General features: G+C 46.7%; 1 protein-coding gene across 1 annotated transcript in view; it reads left to right on the plus strand.

Annotated features, from left to right (window-relative positions):
* Positions 1-214: 214 nt before the first annotated feature.
* Positions 215-21,963, plus strand: part of IGFBPL1 (insulin like growth factor binding protein like 1) — a 38,629-nt gene continuing 16,880 nt past the window's right edge. Inside the window, exon 1 of the mRNA XM_056849187.1 lies at positions 215-668. Coding sequence (XP_056705165.1) covers positions 227-668 — 442 coding nt within the window. The 5' untranslated portion in view covers positions 215-226. The remainder of the gene's footprint in view (positions 669-21,963) is intronic.

The raw sequence follows: 21,963 nt of genomic DNA on the forward strand, positions 1-21,963 counted from the left end.
GGCAACCCTACGGACGGAGCCCACCGAAAACGCGCCCGGCGAAGCCCGCGACGGCTTCCTTGGGTGCGCGCGGGGGGGCGTCCGGCAGGGGCCGACGGGGCGTGTGAGGAAGGGGCGCTCGGGAGGCGTGGCCTCGCGAGGGGGCGGGCCCCCTCCCCGCCTCTGCCGCCGCCGGCTCGGCTCGGCTCGCGCCCCCCAGACGGCGGCGGCCGGGGCGCTGGGGAGGATGGCGCGCGCGTGGCTGCCGCTGGCGGCGCTGTGCCTGCAGCTGGCGGCGTCGAGGGTGGCGGCGGGCTGCGGCGCGTGCCGTCCGGAGCGCTGCGCGGCGGTGCGCTGCGCGGCGGCCGAGCTGGCGGCGCGGGACGAGTGCGGCTGCTGCCCGCGCTGCCTGGGCGCCGAGGGGGAGCGGTGCGGCGGGGCGCGGGGCGCGCGCTGCGGGCCGGGGCTGGTGTGCGTCAGCCGGCGGGCCGGGGGAGGCGCGGCGGAGGAGGAGGCGGCGGAGGAGGAAGGCACGGGGCGCTGCGTGTGCGAGGAGGACGGCGCCGTCTGCGGCTCCGACGGCCGCTCCTACGGCAGCGTGTGCGCGCTCCGCCTGCGCGCCTGGCTCGCCCCGCACGGCGGCCGGGGGGAGCGCGTCCGCAAGGCGCACGACGGCGAGTGCAAGCTGGGTAAGCCCGGGGCGGCGGGCGAGGGGAGACCCCCCCCCCAACTAGGGAGGCATGGGCAACAGAGTGTGTAAATCAGTGGTTCCCACCCTTTTTTTGACCGGGGACCACTAGGACTTTTTTGTTCGGTGCAGGGAGCCCCAGGTTCAAAATAAAAACTCCGAGGATTTGAAAATTAATCATAACAGTTAAACATTAAACTTAGAATAATATTTGAATATATATATTTTTATAATAGAGAACTTTTAATTGAAAATATTAATTTATTATGGGTTTATGACTTGGTTTCGCGGATCTAATTTAGTTCTCGCAGACCCCTGGGGGTCCATGGACCCCTGGTTGGGAACCAGGGGTGTAAATGGACTAAACTTGGGAAGTATTAAGGGATCGGTTTTGATCTGATTCAAATTGTCGTTCAGATGCCAAAGTTAAAGATTCGATTTTAAGATCATGGTAAATGTGGGTTATTATAATGCATTAGACTTTAATTGCAAAGAGGGAAATAAATGGATAGAGGAGGGGAGAGGGGAAGTTAATGATATACTTGTTTTTTAGTGATCAGATAGAAATTGGTTCTCGTGGGTTATCCGGGCTGCGTGACCGTGGTCTTGGAGTTTTCTTTCCCGACGTTTCGCCAGCAGCTGGGGCAGGCATCTTCAGAGGAGTAACACTGAAGGACACAGTAGTGTTACTCCTCTGAAGATGCCTGCCACAGCTGCTGGCGAAACGTCAGGAAAGAAAATTCCAAGACCACGGTTACGCAGCCCGGATAACCTACAAGGACCAATGAACTCTGACCGTGAAAGCCTTCGACAAATAGAAATTGTTCATATTATATACTACGATTGGAATGATATAATTGAATGTGAATAAGTTTGGAAAATTAAAAAAAATTAAAAAAGAAGAAACCCACCCCACTTGCGGAGGGGCTGGAGGGCGGCCGAGGCCTCGAGGAAGAAGACGGGTTGATTTTGATCTGCCAGCTTTCTCTGCCACTCAAGGGAGATGCGAACCAGTTCCAGTCACCTTCCCTTCCCTGCAGCGCACACCCTGGGAGGTGGGTGGGGCTCAGAGAGCTGTGACTAGCCCCAGGTCACCCAGCTGGCTTCGGGTGTCGGAGTGGGGAAACAAGTCCAGTTCACCAGATTAGCCTCCGCCGCTCGTGTGGAGGAGTGGGGGATCCAACCCGGTGCTCCGGATCAGACTCCGAACCGCCGCTCTTAACCACTACGCCACGCTGGGCAAGTCACTCCGTCAGCCTCACCTACCTCACAGGGTGTCTGTTGTGGGGAGGGGGAGGGGATTGTAAACTGGGTGGGGTCTCCCTTAAGTGGTAGAAAAAGTTGGCATATAAAAACCGGCTCTTCTTCTTGAACAAATGAAGCTGCCTTATACTGAATCAGACCCTTGGTCCATCAAAGCCAGTATTGTCTGCTCGGACCGGCAGCTGCTCTCCACGGTCTCAGGCAGGGGTCTTCCACATCACCTACTTGCCCTAAACCCTTTAACTGGAGATGCCGGGGATTAAACCTGGGACCTTGTGCAGGCCAAGTAGAGGCTCTCCCACTGAGCCACGGCCCCATTCCATGGCTCTCCAGGGTCTCAGGCAGGGGTCTTTCACATCACCTACTTGCCTAGTCCCTTTAACTGGAGATGCTGGGGATTGAACCTGGGACCTTCTGGCTCTACCCCTTAGCCACAGCCCCTCCCCATATGAAGCTGCCTTACACTGAATCAGACCCTTGGTCCATCAGAGTCAGTATTGTCTACTCAAACCGGCAGTGGCTCTCCAGGGTCTCAGGCAGAGAGGTCTTTCACATCACCTACCTGCCTAGTCCCTTTAACTGGAGATGCCGGGGTTTGAACCTGGGACCTTCTGCATGCCAAGCAGAGGCTCGACCCAGAAATTAGACAATCTGTTCAAAATGTTAATGACCTTTTAGTAGCTTGAAAATATAATAGAAGTTCCAATACTATTACTGTATGCATCTAAAATTTTAATTGTACCTTTTCCCCTCTTATGTGTTTTTTGAACATTTTTATTTATTTCATATAAAAATTAAATGATAGCCTTATAGTTGTGGGTGGGCCCCCTTTATCTCCTGGCAACCAATATTTTTACACCCAGTCCGCCGCTGGCCCTACCACTGAGCCTTTTCCCTGAAGGAAGACGGAAGGGTTAACTACTTGTTTGAACAGTCCCAGTTATCCCCTGCCCACCCCTGTTTCGATGTTGTTTGATTTAAGACAGGGTTTTAGCTCCTGAACCTTGTATAAAGTATGTGGGGGGGGGGGGAAGCAAAGAAGACTATGGTGTGTGTGACCGGGTACAGAGATCCCTTGCTTCTCAGTAACCAGAACTGGCATTTTCTCAGTTCTGCTTCAGCGCTGATAAATAGGACAATGTCTAAGAGGCAGAGCATGTTCTTTGCGCACAGAAACACCCAGTTTCATCCCTGGTATCTCCTGGTAGCTGGTGTTGGGTCAGTCGAGGGTCTTTTTGTTTCTTACAGATGTTAAGGGAGAGCCAGCGTGGTGTAGTGGTTAAGAGCTGTGGTTTGGAGCAGTGGACTCTGATCTGGAGAACCCGGTTTGATCCCCCACTCCTCCACATGAGCGGCGGACGCTAATCTGGTGAACTGGATTTGTTTCCCCTCTCCTACACAGGAAGCCAGCTGGGTGACCTTGGGCTAGTCACAGCTCTCTTAGAGCTCTCTCAGGCACACCTACCTCAGAGTTCTGGGGAGGGAAGGTGATTGTAAGCCGGTTTGGTTCTCCCTTAAGTGGTAGAGAAAGTCGGCATATAAAAACCAACTTCTTCTTCAGTAACCAGAGCTGGCATTTTCTCAATTCAGCTTCAGCACTGACAGCAGATCTTTGTCTGCGACCTCTTGCCTGGACGCAAGGGACTCTGAATTGTTCGAGATACTAGGTTGAGGATTGAAGTGTGGGTTGTGGAAAGTACTTTCAAGGTGCAGCCGACTGATTCAGACACCGTCGGGTTTTCAAGGCAAGAGAACGAAAAACACAGGTAGTTTGCCATTGCCTGCCTCTGCATAGAGACCCTGGGCTTCTTGGCAGCATCCCATCCAAATACTGACCACGGCTGACCCTGCCAGAAGTTTGGTGCAGAGAATGTCCAAAGTAGGTAGCGCCTCTGGTTTGACTGGCTGATAAATAGGACAGTATCTGAGAGGCAGAGCATGTCCCTTGTGCACAGAAAACACCCAGGGCGCTTTCACACATGCCGAATAATGCACTTTAAATCCACTTTCAGGGCACTTTGCAGCTGGGTTTTACTGTGTGAACTGCAACATCCACTTGCAAATGATTATTAAAGTGGATTGAAAGTGCATTATTTGGCATGTATAAAAGCCCTGCCGGTTTCATCCCTGGTATCTCCTGGTAGCTGGTGTGGGGTCAGTCAAGGGTCTTTTTAGTTTCTTACAGATGTTAAGTAGTTCTGTTTATCATGTCTTTATTTATTTGTCTCATTTTCACCCCAGTGGGGACCCGTGGTGGTTTACGACATTCTCCATTTTGCCCTCACAACAGTCCTGTGAGGTAGGTTACGTTAAGCGTGTGTGGCTGACCCAAGATAGTTCGGCAAGCTTCCATGGCAAGAGTGGGGACGCAAACTTGCGCCCAGATCCTGGTCTAACTAACCACTACACCATGCTGACTCTCACTGCACCTTCCTTGATTAAGTCTGATTCTGTATTTATCCTACTGGGCCTATCTACATCAGAGTCATCCTTGCCTACTCAGAATGGGCTGAATTCCCTGTGACTGGTTATTATTTCTAACTGACCTCCCCTTGTAACATCGCCTCAGTCCCATGTTTCTGTTGCTTGTAAGCCGAAGTATAAATATATCCCATGGGTGTACATGCCATGTGTCTGATGAAGTCCATTCAAGGCATGCAGTCATAAAGGGAAGGGAATGAAGCAACAAATATTCAAGATTTGAAAGTGATGGTACGGGGTTGTGTTCTTTCTCGCCTCCCTCCCCAAGATAAAAGGCCATAGGCATGATAACCATCTTCAAGTACTTGAAGGGCTGTCATATAGAGGTGGGTGCCGAGTTGTTTTCTGTTGCCCCAGAAGATCAGACCAGAACCAACGGGTTGAAATTAAATCAAAAGAGTGTCTGTCTAGACATTAGGAAGAAATCAGAAGGAGAATAAGACTGGGAAGAGCAGCCATGAAGGAGCTAGAAAAGATTCTGAAGTGTAAGGATGTGTCACTGGCCACCAAGGTCAAGTTAATTCATGCCATCATATTCCCTGTTACGATGTATGGGTGTGAAAGCTGAACATTGAAGAAAGTAGATTCCTTTGAAATATGGTGTTGATGGAGAGTATTACGGATACTGTGGACTGCCAAAACAAATCAGCGGATTGTAGATCAAATCAAGCCTGAACTGACCCTAGAAGCTAAAATGACTAAACTGAGGTTATCGTATTTTGGTCACATTATGAGACGACAAGAGTCACTGGAAAAGACAGTCATGCTAGGAAACGTTGAGGGCAGCAGGAAAAGAGGTAGACCCGACAAGAGATGGATTGACTCAATAAAGGAAGCCACAGCCCTCAATTTGCAAGACCTGAGCAAGGGCTGTCAAAGATAGGACATTTTAGAGGACATTGATTCATAGGGTCGCCATAGAGTCAGAAGTGACTTGACAGCACTTAACACACACACACAGCTGTTTCACACCAGAGTCTCCTTTTTGAGGTTTTGTGGCTGCTGCTGTTGTTGAATAACGGCGTGTCCTTGGATACAATATTCTCTTGCTGATTTCTCAATGTTGCCCTTTTTTAGGTCCATTCCATTAAGTACAGAGGGAGCAAACAAGTCAACATAGACGGCATTGTTGGCAGGGAAGTGTAAACCTTCACCCGCTCATCCTCTAGTGTGAATGGCCTCTGTTGATATAACTGAGGAGGAGGGATCCTGAAGCTTTGAAAGTGCCACAGTATGCTCTGGGGGCTTGTAGAGAATACACTTGGCTGTATTTGTGATGTTGGAGAGCGGAGGGATGGAGTGTGGTGTGTGTGTTAAGTGCCGTCAAGTCACTTCCGACTCATGGCGACCCTATGAATCAAAGTCCTCTAGAATGTCCTATCTTTGACAGCCTTGCTCAGGTCTTGCAAGTTGAGGGCCGTGGCTTCCTTTATAGAGACAATCCATCTCTTGTTGGGTCTTCCTCTTTTCCTGCTGCCCTCAACTTTTCCCAGCATGACTGTCTTTTCCAGTGATTCTCGCCTTCTCATAATGTGACCAAACTATGATAGCCTCCGTTTAGTCATTTTAGCTTCTAGGGTCAGTTCAGGCTTGATTTGATCTAGAACCCACTGATTGGTTTTTTTGGCAGTCCACGATATCCGTAACACTCTCCTCCAATACCACAGTTCAAAGGAATCTACTTTCTTCCTATCAGCTTCCTTCATCTTCCAGCTTTCACACCCCGTAGCAATAGGAATTAACTTGATCTTGGTGGCCAGTGACACAGACTTACACTTAAGAACCTTTTCTAGCTCCTTCATGGCTGCCCTTCCCAGTCTCAGTCTCCTTCTGATTTCTTGGCTGCCGTCTCCCTTTTGGTTGTTGATGGAGCCAAGGAATAGAAAGTCTTCAACAATTGTGTGGTGGATGCATCTAAAATGGGGGAAGGTGCTCTGGATGGGTAAGGGGGGCAGCATGATCCTTTTGCCTATTTACTTGAATTTAGGCCGTTTATGCTTGGCAATTAGCAGCGCGTTCCCGGCTGAAGTGCCCCGCATATTATTTTTTTATTTCTTCACGCTGAACCGTCATTTCAGACGTCACTGCGAAGCCTGCGCATACCTGCTTCACATTTCTTAAGAGCCCCTTTAACGCGACCTTTTGTATTTGCTCGCCCCCCCATCAAAACATTCACTAAATGAACCGTGAATAATCACAGCCACGATGATCGCTAATGGCTGTGCAAACGAAGGAGCAGGCAAATGGGGGGGTGGAATTTGTTTTACTTTCTCCTCTTGCATCGGGACTGGGACCGTGAATAGTCATTTTAAAGGTCGCATTTAAAAAAAGGGAGCTTTGAGCGAGCATCAAAATTGACCCTGCATAAATAGTGAATTTGCTTGCAAAGAGAGGTGTCTAGGGCGGCTGCCTGAGATATGTTGCTCTCATTTCAAAACTGTTCTTCCAGATTTGGCACTTTTAGTGGTAGGGTGGCTGTATTCCATCTGCTATTGCCACCCCCAGACTCAAAAGCTAGCTCAATGTGTTGTATTTCGGTCAGTCTTCATAAAAGGCATTACCTGGAATTCAGGTTAGGGATCATTCTTCTTGGTTGGAGCTTTGCAGCAGAAAAATTACAGCCCTCTGGCTCTGGTTTCAATACCTGGCCGTGCTCAAACCACCTCTGTTAGTCTCTTGTCATGAAAACCCCCAAAAAGGGGTCGCCATGAGTCGGCTGCGACTTGATGGCACTTCACACACACAGGTTAGAAGGTTCATATCCATTCTAGCTATTTACAAACTAACTTGTCCAAGTCTGGTATTGATAGGTAGAATTGTTGTGTGGTGTAGACTGCGTGTTTTTTTGTTGTATGCTTTATATTGTGTTGAAAAAAAACCTTTAAAAAAACCCATTTCCTCCTTCAAAAAAAAAAAAAAGAACCTGGCCGTGCTGTTTCAGAATTAATGATCCTCGCAGTCCAAGCACGCATTGTGCTCCAGCCCAGCCGGGTATCCTGCTGGCACGCACACCTGCAGGCTCCTGTGGCGGAACAGCACAGTGAGCTTCCGCATTGAGCACCGGGACCTCCTGCCGGGAGGAGACCTGCTGTTGTGTTGGATGCTTCTTGTGCTTGCGAGCTACAGCACCCAATCCGGCGGATGGGAAACTGACCTCCCAGCTAGCCCTGATTGGAGACAGCCGCTAGGTTTAGAAAAGAGCAAGAGTCCAGTAGCACCTTAAAGACTAAAAAAAAAAAATTCTGGCAGATTATGAAATTTCGTGAGCCACAGCTAGCTTCTTCAGATACAGCTAGAATGTGATCCCATCTATCCATAAGTAGAGACGAGTGAATTAGACACACAACGGCAATGTAAATGTCAAAAGCAAGGATATGACATTGGCAGGCGTGATTGGATTAGGCGTAATATGCAGAGGGGTAGTAGGCATGGAGAAATCAGCATTGGTAATGAGACAGGAACCCCAGATCTCTATTCAATCCAGGAGAATGTCTAGATGTCGAGACACGTTTCTACACAAAATAGCGGAGGTTGAACCCAATTATTTGAGACCGAAGCTACTGTGGGGCGCTCTCAGACTGCTGACTATGTGCTTCAAAATGGCTCTGTTGGAAATCCTGCACCTTCTGGCCTAGGCAAGACTGCCCCAAGCTCTCCGATATCAACAAAATTTGAACCATGAGCTTTTCTAGCTGAAACAGCAAGACTCTTAATGGCTTTATTGGTCTCAAGGTTGCACCCTGCATTTGAGGGGAAAGCAAACAAACTGAGAAGCCATTCTATAAAGGCAACCTGAATCCTACCGGCCTTTGTGTTTGTCAAATGAATGCAAATAAACCATCAATACGCTTTTGTCTTATTGGAGCTCAGCATTTCATTATTTTGTGCCAATTTTAATGATAATGAAAACCTAGCCAAAGAGGAGGCATTTATGTGTCAGTAAGAACCTCATTATATCTTAACCCAGGGGCACTAATTTATTCATGTATAATCAGTGAGGTGATATTTAACAGTCTCCTTTGGGAGCCGGGTTGTTTAGAGCAGCTGCCTCTCTTACCATTTGTAAGCAGATCATTCCTTTTAGGGTTTTTTCTTTCATAGATTTTTAATGAGCTTTGCGGGAATCCAAGGGAGATTCCAAAGTGATTTCTTTCTTTAATTTCTGGTTTTCATACACATTGTCTAGCACGGCTACTACTTCAGAAGTAATAAAAGGATCTGTTTCAGAATCGATATGCAGGCTAAAAATGTCCACCACCATCTGGATCTGTCCTGATTTTTTTTTTCTGTGGCATGCTGGTCAAGTCTAGGATTGAAGTTCTGTGCGTGTTCACGGGTCGTGCCTATTCCACCGCTTTCCCCCACTTTTTACTTTAATCGGACCCATTCATCAGCGGCTTTGTAGACTCTCTAGACAAAGCCAGCCTCTCTACCCCCGTCAATCTTGCAGGAGACAAAACTTGGAGAAATGGGGCGATCCTCCGAGATGGGTCTCCTTGAAAGAACCTGTGATTCCTTTGAGCTGCTCAGACCCCGGCGTTTTGCTTGACAATGCTCTGAATATATCGAGAAATAAATGACAGATCCCCTTTCATCCCTGCCAGTGCTTTTCACACACTTTAATCCTCTTGCTGACTCAACCAATAGGAGATTAGTCTGGAGCTTTGCTCATTTCGCTGCTGATGCAGATAAAGTTACATTTTCATAAATTAGATTTGTGTGTGTGTGTGTGTGTGTGTGTGAGTAGAACGCTGTAAGCTTGGCCTTATCTCTGCAGCATCCATCCCTCGGTGCTTTCTTTTTTTACGCTGGAGGTGGTGGAAGAAAGTGCCATCGAGTCTCAGCTGACTAATGGCAGTAGGGTTGCCAGCCTCCACGTACTAGCTGGAGATCTCCTGCTATTACAGCTGATCTCCAGCCAATAGAGATCAGTTCCCCTGGAGGAAATGGCTGCTTTGGCAATTGGACTCTATGGCATTGAAGTCCCTCCCCTCCCCAAACCCCGCCCTCCTCAGGCTCTGCCTCAAAAACCTCCTGCCAATAGCAAAGAGGGACCTGGCAACCCTCAATGGCAGACCCTGCAGGGTTTTTAAGGCAAGAGACATTCAGATGTAGTTTGCCATTGCCTGCCTCTGCATTGCAACCCAGACTTCCTTGGCGATCTCCCTTCCAAGTACTCTCCATGCCGGGGTCAGAATTCCAAAGGTTCCCGCAGGCTCAAAAAGGCTGGAGACCCCTGGTGTAAAGCTGCGCTTGGGAATTTTTAGGAAATAAAGCAGGCGCTGTCTCGGGATGGTTTTTGTTTTTTTTGCCTGTTTCCCACTAGAAAAATGCAGACAAGCAGATGCACACGCATGTCCCCGTATATTCTTTTGCAGTGATGTATAAATGAGGCTGAACTTTGAAAAACCAGAGACCTTAGATCTCTAACAACAGATGTAGGAAAATGTAAATAGAAGCCACTTTGGTTGAGTTCTGTATCCTGATGACCTGGGGGCCTAGGCAGCGGTAGAATAACACTGCCAGTCTTACATTTCTTCCTTGCTGCTTGTGGCTCCAGGACTGCATTTATAATTTTTTGCACTGAAAAAAAAAAATCACTATTTTGGGAGGGGAATTAGTTGTAATTCAGTAGTCTCTCTTTCTAATCTCCCTTTGTAAGACTGCTACTCTTAAAATTATATTACATATAATAATGAAGTTTAAGACTATGCATTCTCTGGGACTTAACAGAGATCTGGGATTCCTGACTCATTACCAATGCTGACTTCTCCACGCCTACTACCCCTTTGCATATCACACCTAATCCAATCACACCTGCTAATGTCATTTACTTGCTTTTGGCATGTACATTGCCGTTGTGTGCCTAATTCACTCGTCTGTACTTAAGGATACATGGACTCACATTCTAGCTGTATCTGAAGAAGTGAGCTGTGACTCACGAAAGCTCATGCCCTTCCAGAAATTTTGTTAGTCTTTAAGGTGCTACTGGACTCCTACTCTTTTCTACGGCTAGTGACAGACTTTCATGGCTACCCACCGTGATCTCTCTGCAAGCATGTTATCCTCATTTGCAGGTTACGTTTTCCCAGTTGGATGATGCCACATCCCCACTAGTTCTACCAGAAAAGGACTTCTCTGTTTGTCTACCTTGTTTGTGGCCCGTGCTGTCCTAGACTGTCATTGTGACATGGTTAGGCGGTAGCAGTTTCGTAATCTTCCCTTCCTTCTGCATTGCTTTTCTCCCCATTTCTCCCTCTCTGGTCTTCAGTGGAAACTAACAAATGTGAAAGAAAGATATGACCTGTGCAGTTGCCTTGTCCTGAGTCAGGTATTGCCTATTCTGACTGGCAAGTAACTAAAGAAAAAGGGAAACAAAGAAACTCAACCTAAAAGTCAGGGGAAACCAAAAGGGTTGAGCTGAACACTATCTAATGGAGCAACCAATAAATCCATTTTTATTATATATTGTGCACAACTGATTCTGTTCTTCACGTTTGTTGATGTTATACACATCCTGAAATGCTGGACATCATATGTGAGCGTGTGAGGCATGTTTTAAGGCACAGGGGTGTGTGTGTGTGTGTGTGCATGTGTATACACAACATATATGCCAGGATGTATATTGTAAAACTGTATCTATGACCACTGAGGAAGGCCTGTAAAAGGCCAAAATGCATTTGGTCAGTTGTTGGTCATTTTATGTACTAACATAAACTATTATGTGCTGGTTATATGTGTAATTACATTTGTGCTTTTTGGGAAGCCTGTATATTAGGCCCTGTGTTTTAAAATACAGTTGTTCACAATATATAATAAAAATAGATTTTTTGGTTGCTATATTAGATAGTGTTTAGCTCAGCTCCTTTGGTTTCCCCCATTCTGACTGGCAGCAGCTCTCCAGGGCCTCAGACAGAGGTTCTTTACATCACCTGCTACCTGATCCTTTTAATGGGATATGCCGGAGATTGAACCTGGGACCCTCTGCCTGCCAAGTAGATGCTCTGCTACTGAGCTACAGCCTGTCTACAGTTTCACCAATGCCCTGTATTTTGTTTTTAGTTAGAATAATTAATTTAGTTAGAGTAATGCACCAGTGTAGTGGTGCATATACATGTCCTTCTGAACAAGGTGTTAAAGCTTTCCTGTGACTTTTCATTGGAGACCACTAAAAATGCAAACATCAGTCAACAAGCTTTGACATATTTCTTTCTCTGGGATGCAGTTGAGGAAAGGAGGCCCCATCTGTTATAAGTTAGTGGGAAAGAGGAGCTGAGAACCCCAGCAGCCAAGGGGAGGAAGGGATGCTGATGCCACCGGCCCAGATGTTGCTTTTTATCCAGTCCAGATGCTCCCAGCTGCATCTGCTTCCTCCCATCAGGGCCTTGGAGCCAGCCTGAGACAGAAGGTCAAGCCTCCCTTATTTGTGTCCGATACTGGACTGAGAGTTCTCAGAGTGTGCCCTGAGCTCAGACAGAAAACACAGCAATGCTTACTCCAGTTAAAAGCCAGGATGTTTATTGGGGTGCAAACAAGAGAGAGAGGATAAAGGGTAGGGGGATGGAAATAAGTGCAGATCTAAGAGTTGGTTTTTATATGCTGACTTTCTCTACCACTTAAAGAAGAATCAAACCGGCTTACAATCGCTTTCCCTTCCCCTCCCCACAACAGATACCCTGTGAGGTAGGTGGGGCTGAGAGAGTGTGACTAGCCCAAGGTCACCCAGCTGGCTTCGTGTGGAGGAGTGGGGAAACAAATCCACTTCTCCAGATTAGCCTCCGCCGCTCCTGTGGAGGAGTGGGGAATCAAACCCGGTTCTCCAGATCAGAGTCCACCGCTCCAAACCACCTCTCTTAACCACTATACCGCACTGGCTCTCTCATAGATCTAGGCAGAAATCTACCAAGGCAAAAGAAAAAGTGAAATAAAGTAAAACACCGTCAGCTAGCTAGATATACTCCCTGGCTATTGCAAGATGCTGCCGCACCAACAACCCCTGTGACCCCCATCCTCGCTCTGCCAGCAGTGGTCAGTAACAGAGCAAAAGATTAACAGACTGGTTCTCCCTTTTTGTGGAGTATTTCAGTCTCGGTGTTTAATTCCAGTGGGAAGGGGGTTCATCCTCACACCTATGACCAGCTGGTCTCTAGGCATCAGTCGTGAGGTGTGTGGGGACCAATTCACAGGCCGTTCTGCACAATAGACTGGCTGTCTTGTACTGTTCAGAACTGTCCAACTTGGGGGTGACTGGATCATTTTCTCCAGATTTTGATAATCTTTGGATATTATCAAGCATTGTAATTTTACCCATAATTTAGTATTTGTTTTGACATTAAATAGCTGTGTGTCTTGGTAATTTTGCCATTTTACACCGTTTTAATAGCAAATCCATTTTGTATTTGCTTTACCCTATACTATTTAACTAGGTAAATTCACTTTATTTGATGGTCTATGGCTGCAAATAAATTATTGATTGATTTATATCCACCCCCCATCCAACCCCTGGTCAGCTTTCCAGCCTCTGGCAACTCCTGGAGTGCGGGGCTGGTTAGACAAGCCGTTTCACCTTAGTTAACGGAGGGAAAAGGTTTCAGGCAGGATTTGACTGGCTTGTCACCAAAACAAAGGCTACGTTTCAGTATTATTATTATTTTTTTTAAAAAGGGTTGGGGAAACAGGTCATGTATCAGTTGCAATGACATCTAATTTGACCCTCATTTTGCCATTGCGATTTCCCCCCGTAAAAGTGCTTGCCTCTGGCTGGATTGTGTCCGCGTGCTGTTTTAGATTTTCTGAGCACATCCAGATTTCTGCCAAAGCCTATAAGAGCAACATGCCCTGGCTCCGCTTGGAAAGGGTGTCTTTGATGTCTCACCCTCTCATTCTTCTATAGATTAGAAGCGGATTTTCTGCCGTTGGCCCAGAATGTTATGGCTGTCGAACAGCATCACTGTCCTTTGGGCATTTAGCTGAGCCGTCGGGATTTCACCGGCTTTGCTGACAGTTCTCTCCTTTGAACTAGATGAGCTGGAAGGTGTTCAGTCTTTGCTATTCTAAAAGCTCCCTGACCAGCAGGTCTATGAAAATCTACAAGACACTGGTAAATGCAGCAGATTTTCACACATGCCCTATATAGCTGATATTTTCCCCCTTAGGATAGAGGTTAGGGTTATAGCAGGGCCGTCTTAACAGCATTATAGCCCCCCCTCCCCCCGGCAAAGGAGTGTACTGGGGCCCCTACCTATACAACCACTCACAGGAATAAAAATGTAAATGGTCAATAAAATTAAAGATGTATTTATCGGTGCATCACATGAACACATGAAGCTGCCTTCTACTGAATCAGACCCTTGGTCCATCAAGATCAGTATTGTCTACTCAGACCGGCAGCGACTCTCCAGGGTCTCAGGCAGAGGTCATTCACATCCCCTACTTGCCTAGTCCCTTTTTAACTGGAGATGCTGGGGATTGAACTTGGGACCTTCTGCACGCCAAGCAGATGCTGTCCCACTGAGCTGCAGCCCCTCAATTGAACAAGTCCATAATGAACAAGTCCTTTCTTACATTATACAGTATTTATTCTTAATCCAATCCCAAATTAACATTAATATTGATTAATATTGATCACAACATACATAGATTATCAAGGGGCCCTATGATAGGGTTGCCACATCCCTCTTTGTCATTGGTGGGAGGTTTTTGGGGGTGGAGCCTGAGGAGGGCAGGGTTTGGGGAGAGGAGGGGCTTCCACGCCATAGAGTCCAATTGCCAAAGCGGCCATTTTCTCCAGGAGAATGGATTTTTGTCGGCTGGAGATCAGTTGTGATAGCAGGAAATCTCCAACTAGTATCTGGAGGTTGGCAACCCTACCCTATGCTCATGGGGGCCCCGGGCAACTGCCCAGCATGCCCATGCGTTAAGACGGCCCCGAGTTACCACTCTAATGATCGGTTGACGTTAGGCAAAGCCGGGCATATGTCGACGCAGTCTGCGTACTGAGACGGAAGTACCATGCAAAGTCACCTTTTCCAGGACACCTCCCCTGTTCTTTGAGTTCCGTTTTAAAACATGCAATTCATTTGAAGCTTGCTGGTATGGCCCAGAACCAGGGGTGGCCCAGGGATGGAAGCAGGAGAAGCAATTGGATCTTCCAGGCTGTGATCCGTGCACAACAACACTAATTATAATGCTGCCCTGCCAAATGGTTTTTTACAACCCTTGTTATGGATTGGATTGCTTGTTCACACTTTCCCTGGAAGAAAAGATAATTAATTGAATCTGAACAACTTCCATTCTTTCTCCGAGGATCTTGCTGTCTCTTCTTTCCCACCCCCCTTTCCATTTTACACAAATTATTTTTATCTGTGGAGTCCAGGTGGTTGTGTTTTGTTTGTTTTATTAACTTTATACCTTACTCTCTTCCTGGCCAAGGCCGGGCTCAGAGTGGCTAACAATCATTGAAAAATCCAAAATTCAATAAATTACACCACAGTTAAAAATCAATAAAATTTAACGATGAAACCCATTACCAATTGGTGTGCCTCAGTAGCACACTGGGTCGTAGTGTGTCGGCGAGGGGGAGCAATCAGGACCCCACCAAAGAGTCAATAAGATCATAGCATCATAGAGTTGGAAGGGACCACCAGGGTCATCTAGTCCAACCCCCTGCACAATGCAGGAAATTCACCACTACCTCCCCCACACACACCCCCAGTGACCCCTACTCCATGCCCAGAAGAGGGCCAAGGTGCCCTCTCTCTCATGATCTGCCTAAGGTCATAGAATCAGCATTGCTGACAGATGGCCATCTAGCCGCTGCATAGATGGAAACAAGAAACAAAAAAAATGGTGAGCAGGGAGGCCAGCTGTGATATAATATATACCGTTGCTGTCCTCGGCCATAGGCCTGGAAGAGCATCTCGGTCTTACAGGCCCTACAGAACTGTGTTAGGCCCCACCGGGTCCTGGTCTCATTGGATAGAGAGTTCACCAAGCTTGAGCCAGGGCTGAAAAGGCCCTGGTTGAGGATAGCCTACTTTCCACTCACAGCCAACCCTTTGAGGTAGGTTGGAGTCCAGGTCCCCCTGAGCCAAGTCTGCTACTTTTCCCAGTTCTCCAGAATCCGCAACGGTGCAGGGTTTCTAACAGGAGAGCCGGTGAGGTGTAGTGGTTAGAGTTTCAAACCAGGGTCTGAGATCTAGGCTTGAATCCCCACTCTGCCAGGGAAGCTTACTGAGAGACGGTGGGCCAGTCACCAACTCTCAGCCCAATCTACCAGACAGGGTTGTTGTGAGGGTAAGACAGAGGAGAGGAGAATGACGTCAGCCCCTTTGGGTCTCCACTGAGAAGAAAAATGGGATATAAATGAAATAAATAAGGAGTTCTCAAACACTAATTCCTTTCTCTGTGTGCCTTTTGCCCTTCCAACATGTTGGTCAGCCACAGTTTTAGTTTTCAGTGTCAGTAAAATTCATTCTGGCCCCATTGAGGCTTCCTTCCTCCTACCTTTTGTTTTATTTTTTGTTCCATAACCTTGATGTATCCATTACCACTCATCTGTCTGCAGACCTCAAAAGTCTTTTTTGGTGGTCCCAGTTTCTTCTCCCAATTAAGGACTCTGTGGCACAGAGTGGCAAGCTGCAGTACTGCAGTCCAAGCTCTGCTCACTACCTGAGTTCGATCCCGATGGAAGTTGGTTTCAGGTAGTTGGCTCAAGGCTGACTCAGCCTTCCATCCTTTGAGAGCCAGCGTGGTGTAGTGGTTAAGAGCGGTGGCTTGGAGCATTGGAGTCTGATCTGGAGAACTGGGTTTGATTCTCCACTCCTCCACACGAGCAGCGGAGGCTAATCTGGTGAACTGGATTTGTTTCCCCACTCCTACACACGAAGCCAGCTGGGGGACCTTGGGCAAGTTACAGCTCTGTTCGAGCTCTCTTAGCCCCACCTACCTCACAGGGTGTCTGTTGTGGGGAGGGGAAGGTGGTTGTAAGCCGGTTTGAGTCTCCCTTAAGTGGTAGAGAAAGTCGGCATATAAAAACCAACTCTTCTTCTACCCAGCTTGCTGGAGGTAAAGTGTAGTTAAACACAACAAATCACCTGTACTGTACAGTATATATAGCTAAAGAAGAACCAGCACGCAGCTCTATATTCAAAAGTATCAAACTGTATATTACAATATAGTGAAGACAACAGTGAAGTGCAAATAGAAACTTAAATACAAACTAAACACTAATTATATACACGATAGAAGTACCTCTTCAATTGAGTCAAGAGAGACTTCTAAAGGTTACACTTGCAAGAAACTTAAACAATGTCCAATAAGACTAAGTTCCATCTTGGCACTTATTTTTCAAAGACAAGGGGAAAAAAATCCCGATTTCTTGGAAGAATAGATATGATGAATGATGGGAAACGTCTTCCTGAATTTCTAAACGTTTTTCGCAAGGTTGCTCTTCTTCAGCCTGTAGTAATGGAATTCATAGGCACCGTACATTGGGCTGCTTCTCTTCTTTCCAAAGTTCTCTTAGTGTCTTGTTATTTGTCTGTTGTGGGGAGGGGAGGGAAAGGTGGTTGTAAGCTGGTTTGAGTCTCCCTTAAGTGGTAGAGAAAGTCGGCATATCAAAACCAACTCTTCTTCTTCTGCCCAGCTTGCTGGAGGTAAAGTGTAGACAACTGGGGAAGGCACTGGCAAACCACCCGGTAAACATAGTCTGCCTAGTAAACATTGGGGTGTGACGTCACCCCACAGGTCAGTAATGACCTGGTGCTTACACACCTTACAGTTTCTCCAGTCGTGTTGTCATGAACAAGGGAGAGTCCATGAGTGTCACTTTTTTAGCAGGTCCTGGCAGGGCTAAGGGAGGAAGTTGCATTGATGCCGTTCTGATTTTGGCTTCTTTCAAGGACTGCATTGGAGATCAGCCCCACAATGAAAAATACGGTGTGTGTTATTTTACAGCGGTATCACGTATGGCTCTTTTATTTCTGTCTCTGGAAATCTAATATGTCATCTGAGAAAAACATGTAATATAGGTCTATATTTATATCCTAATAACAGACTCTGTTTTGATGTCCTGACACATCTGTTGGCAGTAAAGCAATATACGATACCCAAAGTATTAAAATAGAAAAGCGGAAGATTATTTAGGGAAATGTCAAAGTCTCTGCAAAGCTAAATCTGAACGATAAAAATTAAACCTCCACTTGTCTTGCTCATTGAAATACATATCAGCCTTGACTGAGATCCAAAGACAGTATATTTTTAGTTCATCCAAATGCATTAGTTGAACTATATCACATTACCTGAAGAGGAAGCACAGTAAGGGTATTATGACTGAAAATATTTAGCTGGATCCGGAACCAGGTGGTACAGGAAGTATATGGCCGCTGCTTAGAATGCTTAGTGAAATATAGTGCATGATATGATATAATCGTTTTCTGAGTTTCTGTGCCCTTGTAAATGGACTGCTCATGAAGTGGAAGAGGGGTAGGGAAACTTGGAGTGTGATGTCATGCCATTACATCATGCATTTCGTTTTGATAGATGTTATCGGAGAAAAGTGGAGGAGGAGGAGGCAGCCCAGGGATAACATTTCTGGTGGCAGGCTTACGTTTCTTGTAGCGTTTTTTCCTGCATTCCTCTGTAAAGACAAGCATTCTTCCTAAATCTTTGCTTGTTGGACCTACATTTTATCTTGAAATAACTTTTTTTAAAAAATGCAGTGGTAATAATCCCTATGGGCCCTGACCTGGATGGCCCAAGCTATCTTGATCTTGTCAGCTCTCGGAAACTAAGGAGCGTCAGCCCTGGTTAGTACTGGGATGGTGAAACTACCAAGGAAGTCCAGGGTTTGCTATGCAGAGACAGGCAATAGCAAGCCGCCTATGTCCCCCTTTTACCTTGAAAACCCTATGGCAGGGGTCTCCAGCCTTTTTGAGCCTGTGGGCACCTTTGAAATTCTGACACAGGGTGATGGGCGGAACCACAAATGGCCATTGTGGGAGGTGGAGCCGATGACACACCCAGAGGAAGCTGAAGCGCAGAGGACAAGAGGAGTACATTTTAAAAGTAAACTGGGCAAGGGGAGTCAGAGAGAGAGTAAAACCAACAATGTCGTGGCAGCTGCCACTGAAACGTCATTTTAATCTACCCAGCCGATCAGATCTCCGGTGGCCAATCAGAAGCCCTACTGGGCACTGGAGAGACGTCCGGGGAAAGGATGCTTTTCTGTGCTCCTCCCCATCTTCGGAGTTTGGGGCAGTTCAAATGAAAGAATCCCGCTGACAGGGACTGGGGACGCATTTCAAAAAAATGCACTACAGCCAATTACAAAGCAGCGTTTATGGGGGGGGGAATCAGAAGCTCCGCATTGTTGTTGGGGATGCATAGTGGATCACAAAGCGCTCCTGAAATTTCTTCAGGACAAAAAGCCCCCATGCATAGAGTTTGGGGAATTTGGATGGGAAAATTGTGCATCTGGAGAGCAGCAAACCCAACGCAAACTTCCCATGCATAAAAGGCCTAAGTTTGCACTAGAGCCCCAGGTCTTGCCATTTGCTGCTACCCTGCTTAACCGTTTCTTTAACATCTAGCTCCAGTTGAGCTGAACACCATTTGTATACACTCAGTTCTGCCGCCGATAATGTCCAGTGCATTTACAACTGCACTATCTTACGTTGGGATGCCACATATATAAAAACACTCCTGTCCCTTATTTTGCTTCTGTAAGGCCCCCTACTTCTTTCCCTCGTTTTCTCTTAATACTCTCTGTCCCCCTTCATTTCCACTCAGGGGGATGGTCTCCTTTATCTTAGCCATCAATGGGATGTTTCAGAGCAGGACTGACATTTTTTCGCTTAACTTTTTCTTTCTTTTTTTAATCCTGCCTTTCTGATCGCAGCAGAAAAAACTAACAGGTAAAATTAGGAATGATATCTAAATGTATATTGCGTCCTCTGCCTACACAGAATGTTTAATTATAACAATAGAGATGGGAGGAAAAGGACGAAGAAAAGGATTCAAACAATTTAGTCTGGTGAAACAGACCATCAAATACGTAGCTCTGTGCTATTGACTTTAGACTACAGTGCATTTGAAACAAGGACTTTCCCGAAGAATTCAACAATGCAGATATGGCTGTGGTTGCTGAACAATGAATGTGTCGGCCCCGAAGTGCAAACACAAGGTTTCATTAAATTACTTAAATTGCTGAAGCAACAAACATCTTTTCCCCTGGCTCCAAATTTGTCACCACATCAGTTGTCTCTAGAAATTTTTCTTTGGAGCCCTGTTGTCCTTCCACTTCTCCAGCTTCCCTGGGAGATGGACATCAAACACCGAAGAAGCAAAATTTACAATGCACCGCGAAGCACGAAATGTGCACTTAATAAGCTGCTGTTTAGAAATCTCGGTGGGCTTAACCAAGCCAAGTAAAAATGCCGGACAACTTTGAATCGAAACCAATTAAAACTTCATGCCGCCACAATAACTTTTGCTAATGATGAAGACTTCTTTTCAGCTCACATTGGCGAATGCAAACGTTTACCATAAATTAAAATTCAGGAGGGCTTTAACAACCCACGGGCAGATTCTCGTGTGGGGCACGTTGCCAAGCAACTACAAAGTGGCTGGGAGGGCCAGTTTGTGAAAGAGGCTACAAAGGCCGCATGCCATTCTGATGCATTTCACTTCCAAATCGAGCCCTGGAGCAAGCTGTATTTACTATTCTGCATTTCCAGTGCCATCCCTCTACCGATTAACACTGGTCGTTGAGGTTTGCCTGTTCATTTTTTTTGCCTAGGTATACCTCTCCTTATAGCAAAACAAAAGAGCAAAATTTTAGTCCAGTAGCACTTCTGGACAATGGAGAAAGCTGATAGGAAGAAAGTAGATTCCTTTGAAATGTGGTGTTGGAGGAGAGGGTTACGGATACCGTGGACTGCCAAACAAACAAAATCAGTGGGTTTTAGATCAAATCAAGCCTGAACTGACCCTAGAAGCTAAAATGACTAAACCGAGTCTATCATACTTTGGTCACATTGTGAGAAGACAATACAGTCTGAGTAGACAATACTGACTTCAGTGGACCAAGGGTCTGATTCAGTATAAGGCAGCTTCATGACTGGAAAAAATCCTGCTAGGAAAAGTTGAAGGCAGCAGGAAAAGGAAGACCCAACAAGGGATGGATGGACTCTATAAAGGAAGCCACGGCCCTCAGTTTGCAAGGCCTGAGCAAGGCCGTCAAAGGTAGGATGTTGTGGAGATTCATAGGGTCGCCATGAGTCGGAAGCGACGGCACTTAATCATGCACAACAGCACTCCAAGACCAACAAGGTTTCCAGGGTATAAGCTTTCAAGAGTCGAAGCTCTTGAAAGCTTATCTCCTGGCAACCTTGTTGGTCTTTACAATGCTACTGGACTCAAATGTTGCTCTTCTACTGCTGACCGACGCATCTGCCCAACCGTAATTATAGCCAAATAGTACAATTTCTACACAGAATACCATTTCTGTGTGGATCTCACAAGAACACAAAAAAGTATGGGTTTCAGAATTCAGCTTCCTGGGAATCCTTCTTTTATTAAGGGGGAAAAAACACCATAGTTTCTTGCCCTTAAAGTTGCAGTGAAATGTTTGGAAGTGTTGTGGGTAGCGCTGGTGATATCCCAGAAGCCAGAGGGGTGGTGGAACAAGATTGCCAGATGTTCAGGGCAAGGCTTCAGTGCTCTTGAGAGCCTCTTGGCCTTCCAGATGAGCAACACAAAGCAGAATAAGCAATGTGTAGTAGTAGTAGTAAAGAGAAATCGTGCGGGTTCCATAACCAGATGCATGTTCTTTGTTACTGTCAATCCATTTATTCATAGCTTTGGCTTGCAATTGGAGTGGCCATTAAAAGACATCACATTTTAGGTGCTCCTCTGGAGCAGGCAGCTCAGTGGCAGCTCACTCTCCTTCCTCTCAGATGTCAACACCCCTACCCTCATCTTCCTTTGGCTCAAGTGTCAACATCCTCCCCCCCCCCGCCCCTCCTGCTGCCTTTTGTCCTTTGGACCCTCTCGTTTTCCCCAGTTGCTTGGTCCCACCCTCTCCCAGGTGTTCTGAGCTCTATCAGGTCTCTGAGGCCGCGTTCCAGGCTGAAGTGCCCTGCATATTTTTTTGATTTCTTCACACTGAACCCCAGATGTCACTGCGAAGCCAGCGCATACCTGCTTCACATTTCTTAAGAGCCCCTTTAACGCAACCTTTTGTATTTGCTCCGCCCCCGCATCGAAGCATTCACTGAAGGAAGCATGCAGAATCCCAGCCTCAGCTATGCAAATGACTGTTGCTAATGGCTGTGCAAATGAAGGAACAAAGGAGCAGGCGAGTTTGGGGGTGGAGTGTGTTTGACTTTCTCCTCTTGCATCGGCACCATGAATAGTCATTTTAAAGGTCGGATTTTAAAAAGGAGCATTGAGCGAGGAGCAGAATCGACCCTGCATAAATGGCCTGAAAGAACCCAACCCCCCTCCTCCACCGATACCTTCATGGTTCATGATAGAGCAGGCTGCTGGCA

This window comes from Euleptes europaea, chromosome 4 (genome assembly GCF_029931775.1).
Source record: "Euleptes europaea isolate rEulEur1 chromosome 4, rEulEur1.hap1, whole genome shotgun sequence".
NCBI classification, from domain to species: Eukaryota; Metazoa; Chordata; class Lepidosauria; order Squamata; family Sphaerodactylidae; genus Euleptes; species Euleptes europaea.